Source organism: Fulmarus glacialis, unplaced genomic scaffold, assembly GCF_000690835.1.
Source record: "Fulmarus glacialis isolate BGI_N327 unplaced genomic scaffold, ASM69083v1 scaffold14323, whole genome shotgun sequence".
Classification (NCBI taxonomy): Eukaryota; Metazoa; Chordata; class Aves; order Procellariiformes; family Procellariidae; genus Fulmarus; species Fulmarus glacialis.
The window spans coordinates 64,083-83,398 of record NW_009202420.1 but is presented as its reverse complement, the minus strand read 5'-3'; the positions used below and the strand labels follow the sequence as shown (position 1 = coordinate 83,398).

General features: G+C 36.7%; 1 protein-coding gene across 1 annotated transcript in view; it reads left to right on the top strand.

The window, feature by feature from the left end:
• Positions 1-485: 485 nt before the first annotated feature.
• Positions 486-19,316, top strand: part of BOLL (boule-like RNA-binding protein) — a gene marked incomplete at its 5' end in the record, with an annotated part of 20,990 nt that continues 2,159 nt past the window's right edge. Inside the window, 8 exons of the mRNA XM_009574281.1 lie at positions 486-629; positions 5,131-5,222; positions 7,570-7,624; positions 10,563-10,638; positions 14,017-14,144; positions 16,425-16,496; positions 17,456-17,503; positions 18,587-18,712. Coding sequence (XP_009572576.1) covers positions 486-629; positions 5,131-5,222; positions 7,570-7,624; positions 10,563-10,638; positions 14,017-14,144; positions 16,425-16,496; positions 17,456-17,503; positions 18,587-18,712 — 741 coding nt within the window. The remainder of the gene's footprint in view (positions 630-5,130; positions 5,223-7,569; positions 7,625-10,562; positions 10,639-14,016; positions 14,145-16,424; positions 16,497-17,455; positions 17,504-18,586; positions 18,713-19,316) is intronic.

Here is a 19,316-nt window from a genome sequence, read left to right as displayed (position 1 = left end):
GGTGCTCAGCACTTGGAAAATCAAGCAGGAGCTGTTACAGAGAGCAGAGTTTAGTAGATGTGTGTGAGTGCAGGTTGAGTTGAAAAGGCCCTTTCTATATAGGCTTAAACTAAGGGGCTTCTAATAGGTATAAATTAATCTCTGAAATAGAAGTCGTAATTTCGGATTCATACAGCAGGGTGCTGTGCAAACAGAAAAACTAACATTGGGGGATTAGGCCTTAAATGCCTAATTCAAAAGGTATTAAAGTGAAGATGTAACTTTAGACCGTAGTGTATTCACTAAATTACTGAATTGCTTAAAACTAAGCTTACGTTTAAACACTTCGCTGAGCTGCATTCTGAATAAAAATACACGGCTCATGTTCAGTTGTTCAGCATTTGCTGTGCCTCCCAAAAAATTCTGTATGTATTTTCTGTTGAAAATTTTTTTATTTAATAGCTTATAACATGTAAGTATTGAAAATAATATTTTCTTTCAATCAGCAGACCACAAATCAGACGCAAACAGAATCTTTATCTTCATCTCCCAACACTGTGTCACCAGTGCCATTAAATAATCTGACCAGTGCTCCAAGGTTTGGAACAGTTACTCCAAATCGCATCTTTGTAGGAGGAATTGATTTTAAGGTATTTTTTTCCTAATTTTACTACAAAACGATAATTTATAACCCTATAAAAATCAGTATGAAAAAATGTGAGACGTAATCATATGTGTGTTTGTTTAGGTGATAAGTGCTCTTCTCTCTAATGTTCAAATCAACAGTAGAGAATAAAGCTTTAAGTCTTGATTTACATAACTGTCCTACAAAGTTGACTCTTTGTACACCTAGCTGCTAGAAGCTTTTGATGTACTGGTTCTTCAGAATTTTCTCTTTTCGAAGAAGGTGGCTTTTGTAATCAGCAGAGCTTGTGGTAGAAAAGTATGTTGAAGATCTTTTTTTTTTTATTGTGTATAATACTTAGTGTAATTTAATAAACCATAAACACAGTGTTACAGATTGCAAACACAGCAAATGTCAGTAGCTTCAGTTCCTCTAGTGGTTTTTTTTTTTCCAGTTCATACAAAGAAGGAGCTACAGTGCATGTATTCCTCACTTACCATAGTAATTTTCTTAAAAGCAAGTGTTTGTTTTAAAACAAATATTAAAGCTTCTCTGGGCAGTTTGCAGTACTGATCTTAATTCTTAGAATGCTTGTGCCTTTGCATATGCCCTAAAAACCTCAAATAGCAGTAAATACTGAGCCATTCTTACGTTGTTCAGTCACTTTGAACATTTGTAGCAAGATAGGCACCAGAGCTTTATACCAGCTACTCCCATTTTTTTTCATATCACTTCAGATATTAAGTCAAGTCATTGACTTTTGCGAAACAGTGTTGGTCTGCTTAGCTGTTTCTTTGTTCCCACCAACAATATCTTCTCTGCTTTAATCCTCCTAGGCTGAGGACCTTTTGAGCACTGACTCAGATGAAGAGGAGGAAAAATGACAATTGACTCAGGTTATTTTGCATAATAAACACAAGAAATTCCAGGATCTTCTGGCTCATTTGGCTGAGATAATTCAAATGGAGGCATTCATAATTCAAGAGATGTTGTATGAGGTCTTCAATATATTTGGGCTGTAGCAAAGAGGCACAGTAGCTTTTTGCATTAATAGTAGGCAAATTACTAGAGCTGTAAAAAGATCTGTCTCACTCTGTTTTTTCTTCACTGCAATTTCAAAGGTTAAAACACTTCTCTGCATAACATACCAATATTCTTGTTAATTGTCTTATTTATTGTTCATTTTGAAGGGTCTCTTGACTCTGGTTCAGTTGCTGATAGGTCAAAATCTAGGATGAATCTTAATTTCAACGAGAGGAGTTAAGTGTATTTGTATCTATAAGCATAAAGAAGATGAATGTCATTGGGAAAGGAAATAATAGAAGGATGAAACCTCTGTAGACATTTTAGCTACTCTTCTATTTACTATGACTCTTGATACCAAGTAGAGCCTTAAATTTCTGTTCCAATCGTAGGATATATATGTCAGTTTTGGTTTGTTTTTTATGGGGAATCTTATGGCAAAAAGCATTGTTTTTTTCCCCAAAAGGTCTTACTCAAGTTAGCTATGGGAGGGGTGGTGAAAAAGCTATCTATTTATTTTTGTGAAAAAGGGAGGCGTTTAATCAGCAAAAAATTATTTGCTTTCCAGCAAGCTTTTGTTATTTTGCCAGACACTTCCATTTGGTCTGTCACTGTAGCAGTGATTCCTGTTTGTAAGAGGAAACACCTGGCTTCTTAAATGTAGAGAAACAATTCAGTAAGAGAAATTACACCTGGGTGCATTTTCATATTGGTCTGAAGAGCTCTTTTTTCAGTGGTGTACGCCATGTATCTTTTGACATAGGTGAAGGCTTAACATTAGCCTTTCTTAAGAATCTGACAAGTGCCATTGTCCTGTCATGAGCAGGAAAAAGGCAAGTCCTGAATGTGTTTCTGGCAAGCTTCTAGATACCATGTTTGTCCAGATACTTGCAAATTTCACTGTGAATCTTAGGATAGTGTTTCCTTCTTATTCCCCTTTAATACACTGCTCTGCAGATAAACCTTTGGGTTTCCAAGTTCATAGTCTTGTGTAGCTGTGCTTCATGTCCTTGAGGTATTGAATGACAATTTCAGAACTGATCAATCTTAAGGGCTTTTCATTTGTTTCTTGGCATATTTTAGCCTTCAACTATTTTGTTATAGGTTCTTTTTCTCAGCTTTGTGAAGCACTGAGCTGCATGTAACATACGGAGCTTAAAAGAAATAATCTTCCAGAAATGGGAAATTTTATCTATAGGCCTTTCATTTCTAAGCACATACATTTTGGTGTTCATTTGAGAAAATTTTTAGGGAAAGGAAAATCTCCGCTGCGAGCCTTTTGTACTTTGTACATGCTTTTCATTATTCAAGAATGTAAGAACACTTTAGCATATGCTGTAGAATTGTTTTGTAGAATCATAGAATAGTTTGGGTTGGAAGGGACCTTTAAAAGTCATCTAGTCCAACCCCCCTGCCATGGGCAGGGACATCTTCAACTAGATCAGGTTGCTCAGAGCCCCGTCCAACCTGACCTTGAATGTTTCCAGGGATGGGGCATCTACCACCTCTCTGGGCAACCTGTGCCAGTGTTTCACCACCCTCATTGTAAAGAATTTCTTCCTTATATCTAGTCTAAATCTACCCTCTTTTAGTTTAAAACCATTCCCCTTTGTCCTGTCTCAACAGGCCCTGCTAAAAAGTTTGCTGCCATCTTTCTTATAAACCCCCTGTAAGTACTGATAGGCCGCAATAAGGTCTCCCCAAAGCCTTCTCTTGTCCAGGCTGAAAACCCCAACTCTCTCAGCCTTTCTTCATAGGAGAGGTGTTCCATCCCCCTGATCATTTTTGTGGCCCTCCTCTGGACCCGCTCCAACAGGTCCATGTCTTTCTTGTGCTGAGGGCTCCAGAGCTGGATGCAGTACTGCAGGTGGGGTCTCACCAGAGCAGAGTAGAGGGGCAGAATCACCTCCCAATGTAAGAATTACCTCCTCTGATACAAGCTATCAGTTGTTTGGCTGAATCTGTTTTCTGATGTACACAGGCTTTCACACTTCTGTTTAGGTGCAAAGCGTGATCATCTATTCAGGAGAGTGGTCTGGACTCCAGTCAGAAATTTTTTAACCTTTCCATGGTGGTTAGTTTCTCAAGAACCAGTGCTGGCAGTTTCCAAGGAGAGGACACAATTATTGAGCTTTAATAAAACATTAAAGTATTTCACGCCTGTTCAGTGCACTTGTATCTGTTGTTACTCCTCACACTTTCAGAGTGACTGGATGTTTTATAATATCTTAATGCCTGAATACTTGGATTAGTGAGGGAGATAAAGCAGTCTTTATCTGTCATTGCTCTCTGCTGGACTTAGAGGTTGTAGCAAGCAAGCTGCATTATTTATTTTTGTAAAATGTGTCTTGGGGGTAGAATTATTAAAAAAGAGCATTAACTTCATATTCTTTCCAGTTATGAAAGTTGTTTACATTAGTTTTTTTTTCTTTTAAGTTCTTTTTGCTTTTCAAACTTAGATGAGGCAGATAAGCATTTGATGTGCAGGAGGGGATTTACTAAGTTGTATACATAGAGCTAAAAACAATAAAAGTCATTCAATTAGAGGTAAAATAGTACTTCTGGTACATGTCCTTAAAATAACGAAAAGTATGGATGAATATAGAAATTGCTTGAAGCATGTAGAGATCCATGCGTATAAGCATACTTCTTCCAGCATTAGGTATAGTATTAACTATGGACCATGTAGAACAAAACTTTAAAATCTGAAATGTGATGTTTAGGGCACCATATTTGATATATGCTTACATTGCAAAAGAAAACTGATTCATAGAAGGTAGACGAGTGTTCACATAGCTTAGATGTGCCTTTACATTAGGAACTTGTCTTCTTCCATGCATACTCAGAAGGGAACAGTTTCCTCCAAGTGGATTTAGACCATTCTCCATTAAAGGGACCTTTTTTTACTTAATTTATAAATGGGGAGTTCCTGTGGTGTGCCTATCCATACTTGCAGAGTCTTATATTAAGTATACTTTAGAAAGAGGGATCATGGTATATTAGATGGATTTGACCATGAAGTCACTGTGATTTAGTGGGGATTTTTTTCATGTGTGACCTATGCATATCCTTTATGGAAGCCTACGTACTCTGCCGTTTTGAAATTTGAAAACACTGCAGTGATGTTTCATATTGTAAACAGTGCTCTGGTACGTAATTTACAGAAACTAAAATTCAGATCTAGTAAACCTGCTTCAATGGTCTTGCCTGAAAAGGGACAGTTGTTACATAAAACCACTAAAAGAGGAATTTTAATATTTTAGTGGCTTTCTAGCATTATTGCTGAATATGAAAATGCACTAATTAAATAGGGATGCTGTTCTCTTGCTGTAAGGCTCATACATGCTCATTCCTCTCTCTTCTTATCCAGGGTTGTAATTAGTTTGTAGCAAACTTTATCCAAAGTGTATTCATTAAAAGTCTTATGGTAAATATTCATTGAATAACTATGCAAACCAACTTTTCTTCTCTTTTCCCCCTCCCCCCTTGATTTACTGTACTAGACTAATGAAAATGATCTGAGGAAGTTTTTTGCTCAATATGGCTGTGTGAAAGAAGTGAAGATAGTAAATGACAGAGCTGGAGTATCAAAGGGGTTGGTATAGTACAATAAGCATGTGGATGTAAGTTGTGGGAATTGAAAACATAACAGAAAGCTGACTGACTATAGTAAATTTGATTATTATTTTCATAGCTCGGAATATTATTAATCTTATGTCATTGATGTTCCCAGTTATTCCATGTATGCAAAAATCTGCTCTTGCCCTTTAACTTCTACATGAATGTCTTTGTAATTTGCATAACTGTAAAACTCCGTAGTCATGTTGTTGTTATATAAGATGAGGCTGTGTGCAACTAGGAAAAAATCAGTAGTCCTTTCAGATTTTTTTATGATAAAAATAGTTTAAGTAGATAATCCTAAAAAGGTAATTTAGTTATTAAACACATATATTTCTACTACTGAAAGCCAGTGTGGAAAGGAGCCTAAGAATGGAGAAGGAGGTGAGATACACCTGATTCTGCTGGAGTGCATGGCAATAACTCAGATTTTGTGTGAGGATTTTTGGAACAAGAACATAGGGGAAAAACATGACAATGAATCATGATTGCAGAAAAGGGGACTAAGACTGGAAGTCAACAGTAAGAGAAGTGCCAAAGAGCAAATCTGGAGAAAGATTAAGAGTGGGTAGTAAAATTATTGCTAGAACCCAAAGGATGGTGAAGGAAATAAGGTAGGGAACTGTACTGCCACAGAAGGGTGGAAAGAGGGCTGAAGCAAAAGGGAATATGCATGAGAATACCTGTAAAGTTCACTTAAAGTTCACTTTGGTCAGAAGTTCTCTTCTGAGCAGTAAGCCTGTGGTGCCTGAATCTCATAATTGTAATGCTGTCAGCCCTTAACATATATCAGAAAATTACACACTGAGCTGCAGGTCTTAGCATAGAGTATACACATGCATGGCATGTTGGACTTGGTCCTGGTCCCAGATCTGTCACCAAGCCTCTTACCCTTTTACTAAATTCCAAGAAATATTTGAGACTTGCAATACATGTGTCCATATAATACAATAACCCGAGAATATCCAATTATTATGCAGTTACGATTGCCAACATATATCTCACAGTAAACATGTTGGAAAATAATTACTTTCAATGATGTTGGGATTTCTGTTGAAATCCAAGCACAGGCTTCATTACTTCTCGTTGGCAAGTGATTTAAGAAACATACAAGTTTGTGTGATTAATTGTGTCTGTTAGTTTATTGTCCAGATAGCACACAGAATGAAAAGTCTATGTAGGTAAGGTCCCAAGCTAGGAAAATAGTTTCTGTGTTCTTTGAACTTGGAAATGTTTCCAAATTTGTTTAGAGAAGGCAATACAGGGAAAAGCCCACAAATTTAAAAGTATAGCTGGTTAGAGACTTACTGGACCTCTGTACTCAAATAAGCACAGAAATGCTCACAAAGAATTATATGTTGTATTGCAAAATTTGATCTGCTGGCTGGAATGACAGAGGTCTTCTTGGTATCTTCTGAAATCTGACCATGAGAAATGAGTCATGAATCTAAGAAATTATGCACACAGAACTACTAAAAGATTTTTTAAAAAGATTTGTCGATATTCAGAAAGTTGAAGTTAGTTTTGGAAAAAATCAATTTTTTTGTAAATATGTGTTGTGGTACAGAGTTTAATTATAAGATCAGATACTTAGTTTTGCACAGGCAGTGCCACATTCAGTGGCCTAGGTTTCTCTGAAAATTAATTGAGGGGGTTTGGTACAGCAGGAGTTCTGTGTAGAAAGCCCTTTTGATTTGTTGCAGCAGTTAGAAGAGGCGTGGTGAAAGAGACATACTGTGTCACAAAGTATGAGAAAACTTCATCCTTGATCACCACAGAACTCTTGTTTAATGCTAGTCATGTCAAGAATGACAAGAATAATTCTCAGATAAACACTTATCTCTGCATTGCTGCTTTTTCTGAGAACTCAGTATACTGGATATTGCTTGTGGAAGCGTGGAGCACAGTTGTTGCCTAAGTAGGCGGGAGCTGTGCTATGAAGTACAGTATATTTTTAAAAAAAAAAAAAAATCCCAAGTATCTCATCTTGGGCACCCATAACGAGTGAGAGCTTCGGATCAAAATCTTTGTTTAATAGAAATGAAGGAACTAAAGACGAGCGTTGAGTAACAAGGACAATGCAGAGTTTTGCAAGCTTTCTATGTGGGCTACTCATTCACTGCATAGAAACAGTAATATATGATGATGTACTTAAATATATTAGTAAGTAGACTATAACAAGGATGTTAAATTAAGCTACAGTTGTTACTGCAGTCTTTATTTCTATGATTTTTTTTTTGTCACATGTACTATATATGGAGAATTAATGTGCAATGTATGTAAATATGAACTTCAGAGACTTAGCTTCTGTAATTTTTATTTAGGTATGGCTTTGTTACTTTTGAAACCCAAGAAGATGCACAGAAGATTTTACAAGAGGTAAGTGATAGTCCCCATTATGATTATCTCTTAAATGAAATACTCATATTAGACACGAAGTAGCCCTGGTTGGCTGGTCCTCTTCTGTTTGCCAACTTGCATTTGAAGATCTGTTAAGTTTAGTCTACATAGTTAAGAAGATGGCTTAGAGAGATCTAAGGTAAGATTTATACTGAGATCTTCTGGAACTAGGGAAGGTAGTTGCCAGTTCATAGTAGAGCTCTTGACTTCGACAGACAGTCTTTACTTTCTTAGTCTGTATGTGGTCTATAGTACATATAGAGCTATAAAGACTCTGTCCTTCACAATTGCTTTAATTTGCTTTACTAGAAAATCCATTGCTGTCAAGACTTTGTGGGGAGTCGGGAGAGATAACTGCTGTCTTTTCTGACATGTTTGATTGTCAGAGTTGATGTAATTCTTTTCAGGAATAATTAGATTCACTTGAAGTCTTAAACAATGAAGCTCATTTTATGTCATGTAATTGTTGCCTCTCTGCTTAGCTATGTTACTGTCTTGACACTCCTTAGAGAAACTCCCTTGAGACATGGGTAGCTCTTCAGCTGTATGCTAGCTCTTCAGTTTGTTTTGGTTTTTTTAAATGTATGCTCCATGTTCTGGTTGGAATGTATTGGAGAGATCTGTCGGTCAGGATCTATTCATACACGTGAAGGTGTCTGGGTGCGGGGGGGGGACCCAGAAAATAGTATCCAAGGCTTGCAAATTGCCTTCTCCCAGATATAAAGCAGGTTAACATGTTGAAATACTGAGCCTTTGTTGAAAATTCATGTGTTAAAATTCAAAATAAGAACTGGGACATTTTCAAAGAAATTTTCAAAGTGTTTTCAAAAAATACGGTTATGTGGAGCCAAAATAATATAGACACAGGAACTTCTTGAGTCAGCTACTTTTCTTCCCGTTTTTTTTTTTTATTGTTTTATTTCTGTGAACTAGAAGAATACCAATGGTACTGAGTACCAGCGTGAATATGGCTTAGGATTTTTGCCTCTGTTAGAACTGAAAGGCTGCTCCATGTGAAGTCTTACTGGTGTCTCATTCAATGATACTAATACTTTTTTGTCTACTATAACTGCTTTAATTTAGATGTCCTAGAATTCTATCACCTTTTTCATCTTTGCATCATACTGCTATCTCATATTCATCTTAAGATCAATTAGCATCTAGGTTTTTCTCAGACATCTTAAGCTGAGAGTTTCTAGGCTTTAATAATTTATGAATGAAATGAATGATTTTTTTCATTTTGTACTCCTGAATTTTTTCTCATTTATATGATATTCTGATCATCCTTTGCACTGATCTTTTTGCATCCTACTTTTCTGTCATGAGTAATGTCTCCAGAAATTTCTTTTTGTGCGTTGCAGTCTTTGAAAGTATTAAATTGCTTTAGTATCGAGAACAGACCTTGTGGAGTTTCACCAGGATCCTCTTTCCGGTCATACGATATTACTACTAATGCTACCTCTTCCCATCTTTCTGAAATAATTTTTTTATTCACCCCAGTTTTTCCTATTAGTCTTCACTTTCTGTAGCATCATGTGCAATTTTTCATGCAGTACTATATTAAATGCTTTGAAGAAGTCCATATAGATTAGATATTTCTCTTAACTCTGAAAGTTGTGAAAGTTTAACTTCTGATGGATCACATCAATGAAATACATTGCATTGGGAAGAATCATCTTCCTATTGTCTGTGTTGGAATGCTGTTTGACTGAAATGCACATCTCTGTTGTAGGAGTTGCTCTGTGTTTAATAGGCTAGGTAGGTATGTTTGTTATAATTAATACTTGTTTATGAGGTCCTAGATTCAACAAAATAGTTTAGCCTCTTCCTAACTTTAAACCTGATAGGTGGGACTTTGCATTGTGTACAGGTGTTCAAGTATTTTGCTAAGTAGGGCTTGAATGAAGAAAATGTATTGATTACCTAACTGTTGTCCTTCTGTTGAATGTGATTTAGAACTGCATTTCTTTCTATGTTCCTTTTCAAGAAGTAATTATCTCCTCGCTGGAGAAGTTACAGCTCTGAAAACTGAAGACTTTGTGGTGTAAGGTGGTAGTGCTTAGTGCACATTCTCCCTTACGTAATTGTTCAGGGAAGCAGGCCTTCAGAACCGTTTCAGGTTTTGCAAAGCAGCATTAAATAAGTGCTGACAACTAAAAAAAAAAAGTTAATTTACCCTGTTCCTTTCCATTATATTAACGAGTAGTGAGTTCAGTGTCAATTTAAAAACAAAGGTAAGGTTTTAATTTACCTGATAGACCTGATGCTCATTTTCTGTTGTAAGCAAAACAGTTGGAAGAGAATGTAGCTTTACTTGTCTGTACCTAGCACTTTTCTATTAAAAAATTCTTCTGCAGTAGTTTAGCCTTGCTAAGATACCTGTTTCGGTATGCTTTTATGTTTTGTTAGCCTGGATGTAAGAAGTTTTAAGGCAGTCCTGAGTGAATATGGGGATTTTTTACATTCAGCCCTTATAACCTGGCCCTTTTCATAGACTTACTTGTTCCTGTCATCTTTTGTAAAATAATGTCATGACCATGAAAAAAAAAAATTGATCTTTATATGTGAAATTGTCAGTTTGTGTACACATGTGCTTTTATAAAGGCAGTAAATACATGAGGAAGGTAAAACTAAAAAAATTTCCTGACAATTATAGGTATCAGTTGTTAGTCAAGAGGCTCCATGAGAAGCAAGTAATGCTTGAAATTACTAATGATTAATTTTGTCTATGTGAAGTCTAAGGTTAGATTGAAAAGGAATTAGTATAGCTTTTGGGTTTTTGAGATGCACTGTAAATAAAAAGCAGGGGAAGGTGCAACCTACTGAGTACCTTGTCTACTTCTGGTTTTTGTTTCTTGGATGCGTAAATATGTGTAGAAAATACACATACTGAATGTCTTTTTTTCTTTAATTCTAGGCTAAAAAACTTAATTATAAGGATAAGAAATTGAATATTGGTCCAGCAATAAGAAAACAACAAATACGGAGTCCTCGTATGTATTCTTATTTACATTTGTATATTATCTATGAATGTAAGTTTTTAACCAAGATGTGCCTGGTCGTGCGTTGTATTAATGCTGTGTGTGGAATATGCTCAGAAGTGGTTTGCAGTGGAAGTAAATGCATGCCAGTGGAAATGTCCAAATAAACAGATTGATGATCTTTGGTTCTTTTATTTCTTTTAATGTTTTTTACTTTCTGTCTCGGAAAAGATTATCTAGGAACAAACTGAATGGAAATTTCTCTCAGTTGCCAGGCAGAACCTCTAAACACTTGGATTTCCTCACAGATTCTACAGGATAAAGCAGGCTGTGCTGGTTGGTTGGGTTGTTACCCGATCTGTTTATATTGGCAGAATTGGCATCAGGACTGTTGCATCTTGCTTTGGTAGAAACCATAAGGAATGTATGGTTGCAGTCACCATTTGCTTCTTAATTCTTTGCTGTAAGATAATGGAATGGATGCTGTATGTTCCTTCTCTGGAAGAGGACTATTTAGACTGAACACTTACGTAAGAGGAGTATTGATAAGTTTTTTTTTGTCAGATGGCTACTTTATCTTGAGCAAGTATGCTGTTACGATGTTCTTTTGGGGGTGACAGAAGACAGGTTTTCTTTTAGAGAAGATGCCCTCCCATTCTGCCAGGGGCTGTTTTGTTTCGATAATACACTACTGAAAATGTAGGATATAAGTCACCAACTTTTAAGACAAGATCTGTCAGGTTTTGGCATAGCAAGGCATGCTGTTTTGTTATTCCTCAGTAAAGGCTATGTGTCAGAGACGTAAAATACATTCCTTTTATTAGTGCAGCAGGGAATGAAGTGTACTTTTGTAACTTTCCTTCAGTATTTGTCCTATGGTACCTTTTGGACAAGGAAAAAAAAACTTTTGCTCATCTTCTGTCTTAGGACGATACAGAGAATTTTAGTTTAATTCTAAAGCTTTTTTCAGTTGTTACTGTCACATTATCAATTATAAGTAGTTCATATGTACACTGACACTGTTGGTGCAGACATACTTTCTGCAGACAGGAAACTTCCCTCTCTCTTCCTCTCCTCTTGCAAAGGAATGCCCTTCTCCCTTGTAAATGTGTAGGATAGTGTTTGCCCAGGGCAAATGGAATACTTTGTTCCAACTGTATAGTTTCTTTGCTTTGGAAATTATTTAATCTTTGCTCATCATCAAAGGGTTATATGCTTTTTTTTTGCCATGCTTTATTTCCCTTTCCGTCTTTGACTTGGACTTTCTCATGTGCACTGCCTGATGCATTTGTGGTACTTCCTTCCTCTGACTCTTGTGCTGAATGTGTGTATTGATAGAAGAGGGGCATATCTCTTCAATTCTGAGACCTGGGAGAACAGAGGGCGGGGAAAAAAAACATTTTTTTGCAGAAAGCTGCTGTGTCCTTCTGAGATCTGTTTGTCGCCCTGTTTGACTCTACCACTTCTTCAGGCCTAGGATAGATCTGTGATACAAGGTCATATTGACATCTAGGGACATATCCTAGGATCTGATTTTAGTGTGTCTGCTCTCATGCTCAGCCTACCAACTTTAGTTGCTAGGATACTTTGTCCTACTGCAGCGCATCTTGAGGTTCCTGAAGTCATAAAACCTAGACTCGCAGTGTCACTGTAGGGCTGTGGTTCTGTTATATTTAGCAGAATTGAAGAGAGCCCATTTATCACTATCCCCTCCAGCCCACCTGTAATATAGCACCTGTTTCCCCTACTATTAAGCAAAATAATTTTTAGTTCTTCTGTCATCATAGGACCTCTTTTGCTAAGAACTTTCAGCATACTGAGAGGATTGCTCAGTTTGCTTTTCCCCAGCAACAAGTATTGTGAAAATGGGCATTCTAAAAGCTGAAAAGTAGAAACCAAACACGAACAACTAGAAGAAGAACGATGAATTGTTGTGGGCTGGAAGAATTTCAGATAGCTATACCTCCCCCAAATTGTTGTGTGGTTTTTTGGTGGGTTTTTTTTTCTGTCACAGTGAGTTTGCTGGGAGAATGGAGAATATTTCCTTTTCCTTTCTAAGAGGCGTATTTAACAATAGCAGAAAGTTCTGTGCAATGTACTTGGTAGTTAGCAAAGTGGACAGGATTGTTGGCCATGGGATCCTGTTGGTCTCCTCATTTGAGATATCAGTAACTACTGTTCTAGATTGCTTACTGGAGCTCAAGTAGCCTCTAATTTTTCTAATGTCTGTTTAACACTATCCTAACAACCATCTTAGCCTGACCTGTCTGTGGATAGTATTTCAGCTTTATTGTATCCAGGTGTCTTCAGGCATTTCTAGGAGTTAGTCAAAACTCTTACCGTTGATAAAGGCCCTTGAATCATTGTGGGACCCTTCTTGATCCTCTACTTAACATCCTAGCATTGTGTCTGTCCATAAAATGGCACTTCCTTGTAGCACTTACCTTTGCAAGGGAGATGAAAAACTAGATCTTGCTCAGTGATCTTCTTTATATTATGTTCTTCCTGAGTTTTTCCATGCTATGTTACTACTTAATGTGATTTCAAGATTTCAATTTCAGTTACAGAATTAATTTTCTTTTTTTTTTTTTTACAGAAGTCTTTTTATATTTGGAATGAAAACTTGTCTTCATGTTTGACATAAAGTTCTAGAGAAACATGAATTCCTGTCCCATGCCCCCGCCCCCCCCAAATGCAGACAGAATGGAGCGTAGGCAATCTCAAAGGCAGTGTTTGAAAAAGATAAACCACCTCTGCATAGGGATAGATATCCCTTTATTTGAATAATGCTTGCTGTCAGTACCCCTTAGAGGGCTGTGTAAGTGAAACTCAGCTCTGGGATCAGACCATGCTCATTTGTAGCCTCCACTGTAGTGTCAGCATTGCTGAGAAGTGTCCCTGTTGCTGACATCTAGATACCAGTTTTTACTTTTGCCAGGCAATGTACCATCACAGAAGGACCGTGTTTGTGTGTTGAGAAACTAGGCTGCACCTTGCAATGAAATCATTCTGTTGTTTTTAGTGCTGTTTCAGATAAATATGAATATGTGAAGGTTACCAATGAAAATCTCCTTCAATGTGAAGTTACCTTTGGATATTTGAAGATTAAAAAATATATATATTTGCTGGTAACTGGAGTTATCTGTGTTTAGTAATTTATATGCATATCGTCTTTTGCACCGCTTCCCATATACCTCTGGAGATATCCTGTGACTATCTGCTTTCATGATTTTGTGTTCGAGAGGGAATCGATGGCACTAGGCACACTGCCCCATGTTCTTTCCTTTGAGTGTTTTGCTTCTCTGAAGATCAGAAATTACGTCCTCTTTTTTTTTTACATGACCTGCAAAAAAAATTATTGGTAAGTAAACTTAAAAATATTAATTCCAGGTTCTACTGTAATACCAGAAGCTGGTACAATGTACTTAACTACTTCAAGTGGATATCCTTATATTTACCATAATGGCGTGGCTTATTTTCATACGTCTGAAGTTGCTTCTGTTCCACAGCCATGGCCAGTAAGTAGTTTATTTTTGTATATATGCTTTTCTGTGGACCAGGATGAGTGCAGTGTTTTCAAGTCCCTCCTGCTTCCAGTTTCTTTGGCTATGACTCGTGTTTGATGTTTAAATGGCTTCCTTATATTAGTCTGTTTATTTTGTGTTTTTTTAAATATTGCTTAAGTTTATTGTTCTTCTGCAGGGGACTTTGCTTTGATGTGACCTACTGGACAGGGTAGTTGAGTATCAGTGTGGGCCCTACCCCAGGAGAAGTTTTGTTTTACTAAGGACTTGTTGGTGCTTGTGACCCTTGATTGGCTCCATTTATTATTTCTCAATGACTGAAGTGTTCTTGGCTGCAATATACTATGCTGAGGATGAAAAGAGAACATAATACTAGATAAAGCAAAAGTGAAATTGCGTAATTTTATAGTAATTCACATACTTTTTCATGAATACTGCTTGTTTTAGGAGGAAGATAATGCAATAGATCAATTGTTTGGCTTTAGTAGGCTTGGGGAACTTGGACAGAATTTTTTGGGAAGTGCAGGAAGGAGTTGTCAATCACTTCAGTTTTTTTACGAGAGGGAAGGATTGCAAGACTGATGGGGTCTGCATAAGGCACAGGACCTACATAGAGGATGCATCCTTACTAATTTCTGTAAAAGCAGCATTCACAGAGACTGTACGTACCATCTTTATAAATAAGTGGAAAATCCCATCACATATTGGGGGGGAAAAACTCAATAGAAGAATTACTAATAAATAAAAACAAACTTTCCCAAAACAGAGATGAAAGCAGTAATAGATTCTTTTCTGTTGTTTATTTTGGCACTGTAGAATCTTTTTCTCAGTCTTTAACCTCTGTTTTACTCACTTCTCTTAACTTCTAAGATGTTTGCTCTTCTAACAGAGGCATGATATAGTGCCTTATAGTGCCTTCTCAACTTTAGAGGGTAAGCATAAACACATATGTTCACATATTTTAGAAAGCCTTTTTGAAGTTCATGCTCTATAGTTCTAAAGAACTTGCTCAAATCCTACCAATTGGAAAAAAAAAAATAATTTTTGTGTTCTAGTACTGAACTTTGGTTCTGGTGCCCTGGCTCAGATCCACTGTGTTTCAAACAAATAGCACTCAATCTTTCCAATTAGAAATAGTGCTGCCTCTCTTGGTTTCAGTTATTTACATATTCTAATTTTCATCATTAGGAAAGTACCTCTGTAAAGAAGTTAAGGAAAAAAACTGAAAATTTGATGTTACAGAAAACATTAATCAAATTAAAGATATTAGTACTTTTTGGTGTGTATTGTGTGTGTATAACAGTGCAGATCGGATCTTTTTTTTTTTTCCATTTTGCATTCTGCATTTTCATATAGTGTAGAATGAATTAAAGTAGTTGTGGAGCATTTGTAAATATTTGCAGGAATGAGGGAATTTCATTACATGGGAACCATAAAAATCATAGAATCATTAAGGTTAGAAAAGACCTCTAAGATCATAGAGTCCAACCATCAACCCAACACCACCATGCCCACTAAACCATGTCCCTGAGCACCACATCTACATGTCTTTTAAATACTTCCAGGGATGGTGACTCCACCACTTCCCTGGGCAGCCTGTTCCAAGGCCTGACCACTCTTTCAGTAAAGAAATTTTTCCTAATGTCCAATCTAAAACTCCCTTGAGGCCATTTCCTCTCGTCCTAGTTGCACACACTAGCTTTAACTAATCAGAACTAGACGTTCACAGTCCTATGTTGTCCTCCTACCATGGCCATGTATTTCTGCCCCCCTTTCTTTCACTGGTGTTTCTCTGACCCTAAACTGGGCCCCCAAAAAACCCAGGCACGTGTCTAGCTGGTTTGGCTCCCTAGACTGGCTCACTACCAAATCCGGTGAATGCTGTGGCTGGTGTGAGGAAGGGAAAAGGGAAGGTTGGGTTGGGGCTGTGGAGAGGATAGGAATACATCAGTGACAACTTGCATTGCCCTAAGTGTTTACAAAAATGTACCTATGGTCAGGATAGTGGATGGCCTTAGCATCTCTAAATAGTGATAGCCTAGTGCTTTCTGGAAAAAACTTAAGTAAATATGCCAAAGACTTTTGTTTCATGTCTAATGTAGGCCCTTAGAAACAGTGGTTTTGAAGAATCTAAGTGTAAGTTAAAACTTGATAAATCCATTTTCAAAACGGAGGGGAGGTGGTTCAGCATTATAGCACTTCAGAACTGTTCTTAATAGGAGTGACAATTTATGAAATTGCTGCATTAAGACTTGTAACTTTTTTCTTTTTAAGTCGCGCTCTGTTTCCAGTTCACCTATGATGGTAGCTCAACCGGTTTATCAGTCTCCTACATACCATTATCAGGTATCTGTTTGAAAATGGGTTTCAGACCATCAGTATTCCTTCCAGCCATGCAGTTTTATTTGCAGCACTGTCTCAGGTCTGTTTATTTGTACAAAATAAAAAGACTGTTCAAAATAGTCATATAAAACATTTTAATTTCATTGAAGGCTTTCTTTTTACTAGAATACAATGTATTCTGCCAATGTAACTACATTGAAATGTAATAAATTAAATTTTTCTTTGGTGTTGCTAGACAACTGGCTTAGTACCATCCTTAACTTTTCTCATCTAAGCCAAACTCCTGCTCAAAGCCAGGCTGGTTAGATCAGATTTCTCAGGAACTTGTCCAGTTGAATTTTAAATATCTCCAGTGATGGAGCTTCTATAACCATTCTGGACAGCCTCTTCCAATATTTGACCCTTCTCATGGTAAAAGACTTCTTTCCTTATAACTATTAAATTTTTAATGTTCCAGCCTATGTCCATTGACTCTTGTGCTCTGAAAACCTCTGATGAGAATCTGGGTCAGTCATATTTATGCCTCACCCCCCCTTTAGGTAGTTGTAGCCAGCAATAATTCTCCCCTCTCACCGTTATCCTTCTCAAGGCTGAACAAACCCAATTCTCTCAGCATCCTGGTATGTCTGTTCTCCAGTCCCCTAACCATCATGGTGGCTCACTACTGGATTTATACAGTATGTCTGTGGTTTTAATGTGTATTGGAAAGTTAACTGCATTTTGTACCTTCTGTTTTCCTAATTAGGCGTGCTTCTTAGATGCTTCAGTATTTGAGAAGCTTATGAAATGCCTGAGTCAGAGGCTAAGTAGAAGTAGACAAAACTATGTTCCCGAATTATTTGGGAGCTTATGAAAATCATATTCTTTTTAATTAAGAATTTATTATAGATAGTTTTGATTCTAGTATGTGTATGCATATGTTCTTAATCACATAAGTAATGCCTTTTTTTGTTTGAATTTAGGCGCCAACACAGTGTCTTCCAAGTCAGTGGCAGTGGTCTGTTCCACAGGTAAATACAGTTCATAGTTGCAGCATTTTACCATTAGTTTGCATCTAGTTTAAAGGTTCAGTGTGCTTATCTAACAGAGAAATTTCCCACTATTCACAACACTGTTGAAATAAATATTAATTGCTATATTTTAGCAATGCATTTGCAACACTTGCTGATACAATAGAAGGCGTAAAATAGCATTTATTGAAACATCAAATACAAATCTGATGTATAGAAAGTATCTTCCCCTCCCCTCTTCCTGTGGCAAAAATTTTGTATTAAATTATCTAATAAGTTCTCAGAAGCAGGTAAAAACTGCTATATTTCGCCTGATAGGAGAAATTACTATTGACTAGCTCATTAACTGATACTAACCGTGATGCTTCATTGGAGTATTGCTAGCAGAGGCATGTAGACTCACAAGTATGGTGAAATTGGACCTAGACCCTTGAAATAGAAGGGAATTGCTAACTTGGTAATTTTGGGGGGAGACATTACCGGTTTTGTGATCTCTGTAGCGGAGGAGCTTACTATGGCAATTGTGCCACTCAAGGAACTTGAAGACTTTGAAGCTAAAAGGAGGACCAAGTCCCTTAAGCTTGAACTGTTATAATGCGTCTTCATTACTTTAGTAGTAGCCAGCCTTGTCCAGTTATGGTCAGTTCCACTCTATTAATGGATGTCAGTCTGCTGCTTTGAAATCTGGGTGCTGAATTACAGAAATACTGTGGGGTTTATTTTAAAACTAAAATATTTGGGGTTTTAATGTAACATTTTCACAAGAGAGAATTAAACTGTATTATGTTGAGAGGAAGTGTCAATTTTATAAAGTTTAGGATTTCTCTCACAGTGCTCTCCAAAATGTAAATAAAATCTGAAAAGTACGTAAAAGTGATTAAAGGACATCTTTATTTTATTCTACTACCTGATCTTTCTACCACTTCCCCCTCACTTAGTTACTTTAGGTTATCGAAGATGAATTAGACACTTTCTTTTAAAGCTTTATCTTTGTTTATATGTAGCAAAGACGACTCTAAAATAAGCTTTGGTATTTATAATGCATAAATCATAAATTTATTAAAATAATGTGTTTTATTTCAGTCTCCTGCCTCTTCACCTTCATTCTTGTATCTGCAACCATCTGAAGTCATTTATCAGCCAATAGGGATTACCCAGGAAAGTGGATGTATACCACCTCCTCTCCTAGTGGAAGCTGCAGTTCCTGAGGTGTTTTTATAAAAAATTTTACTGACAATTGAAGCATTTATCTGCAGTTGAAAAGCACAGGCAGTTCAGAGCACTTACGTCAACTGTTCCCTGTACTTACCCCCACACCCGTGCTGCCGCTGTTAAATCATTTCAATTGTCCTCAAGTTAGAGTATCTCTTCCAGTTTTTTAGGAGAATGCTTTGATTCTGAAATATTTTAGAGGGTTGCAAGTGTATGACAGACAGCAGTATAAAGACTTATCAATTTGTTTTGTTTGCAAATAACATTTAAATAAAATGGGAGTCAAACTCTTCAGAATGCTGGATTAGTCTACCCAAGCCGTAACAGTTTCCTGAAGTAATTCTTTTTCTGTGTGAGTAGAAGTTCGTTTCCAAATATTCTGAAGATCAGAATGAATTAAAAGTAGTTGAATGACTAAATAATTTTTTTGTTTATGATTTTTTTTGCTTCTATATCAATAGCATTTCTGATGTTTCTTAAGAGATTCTTAAAGAAAGGCCATTTCTTTATAATTGGATATTAAAAATGACAGTAAATAATTGGCTACAGAAAAACTTACTATAAAATTGAAAATGTATTATGATTAATTGGTACTTTTCCT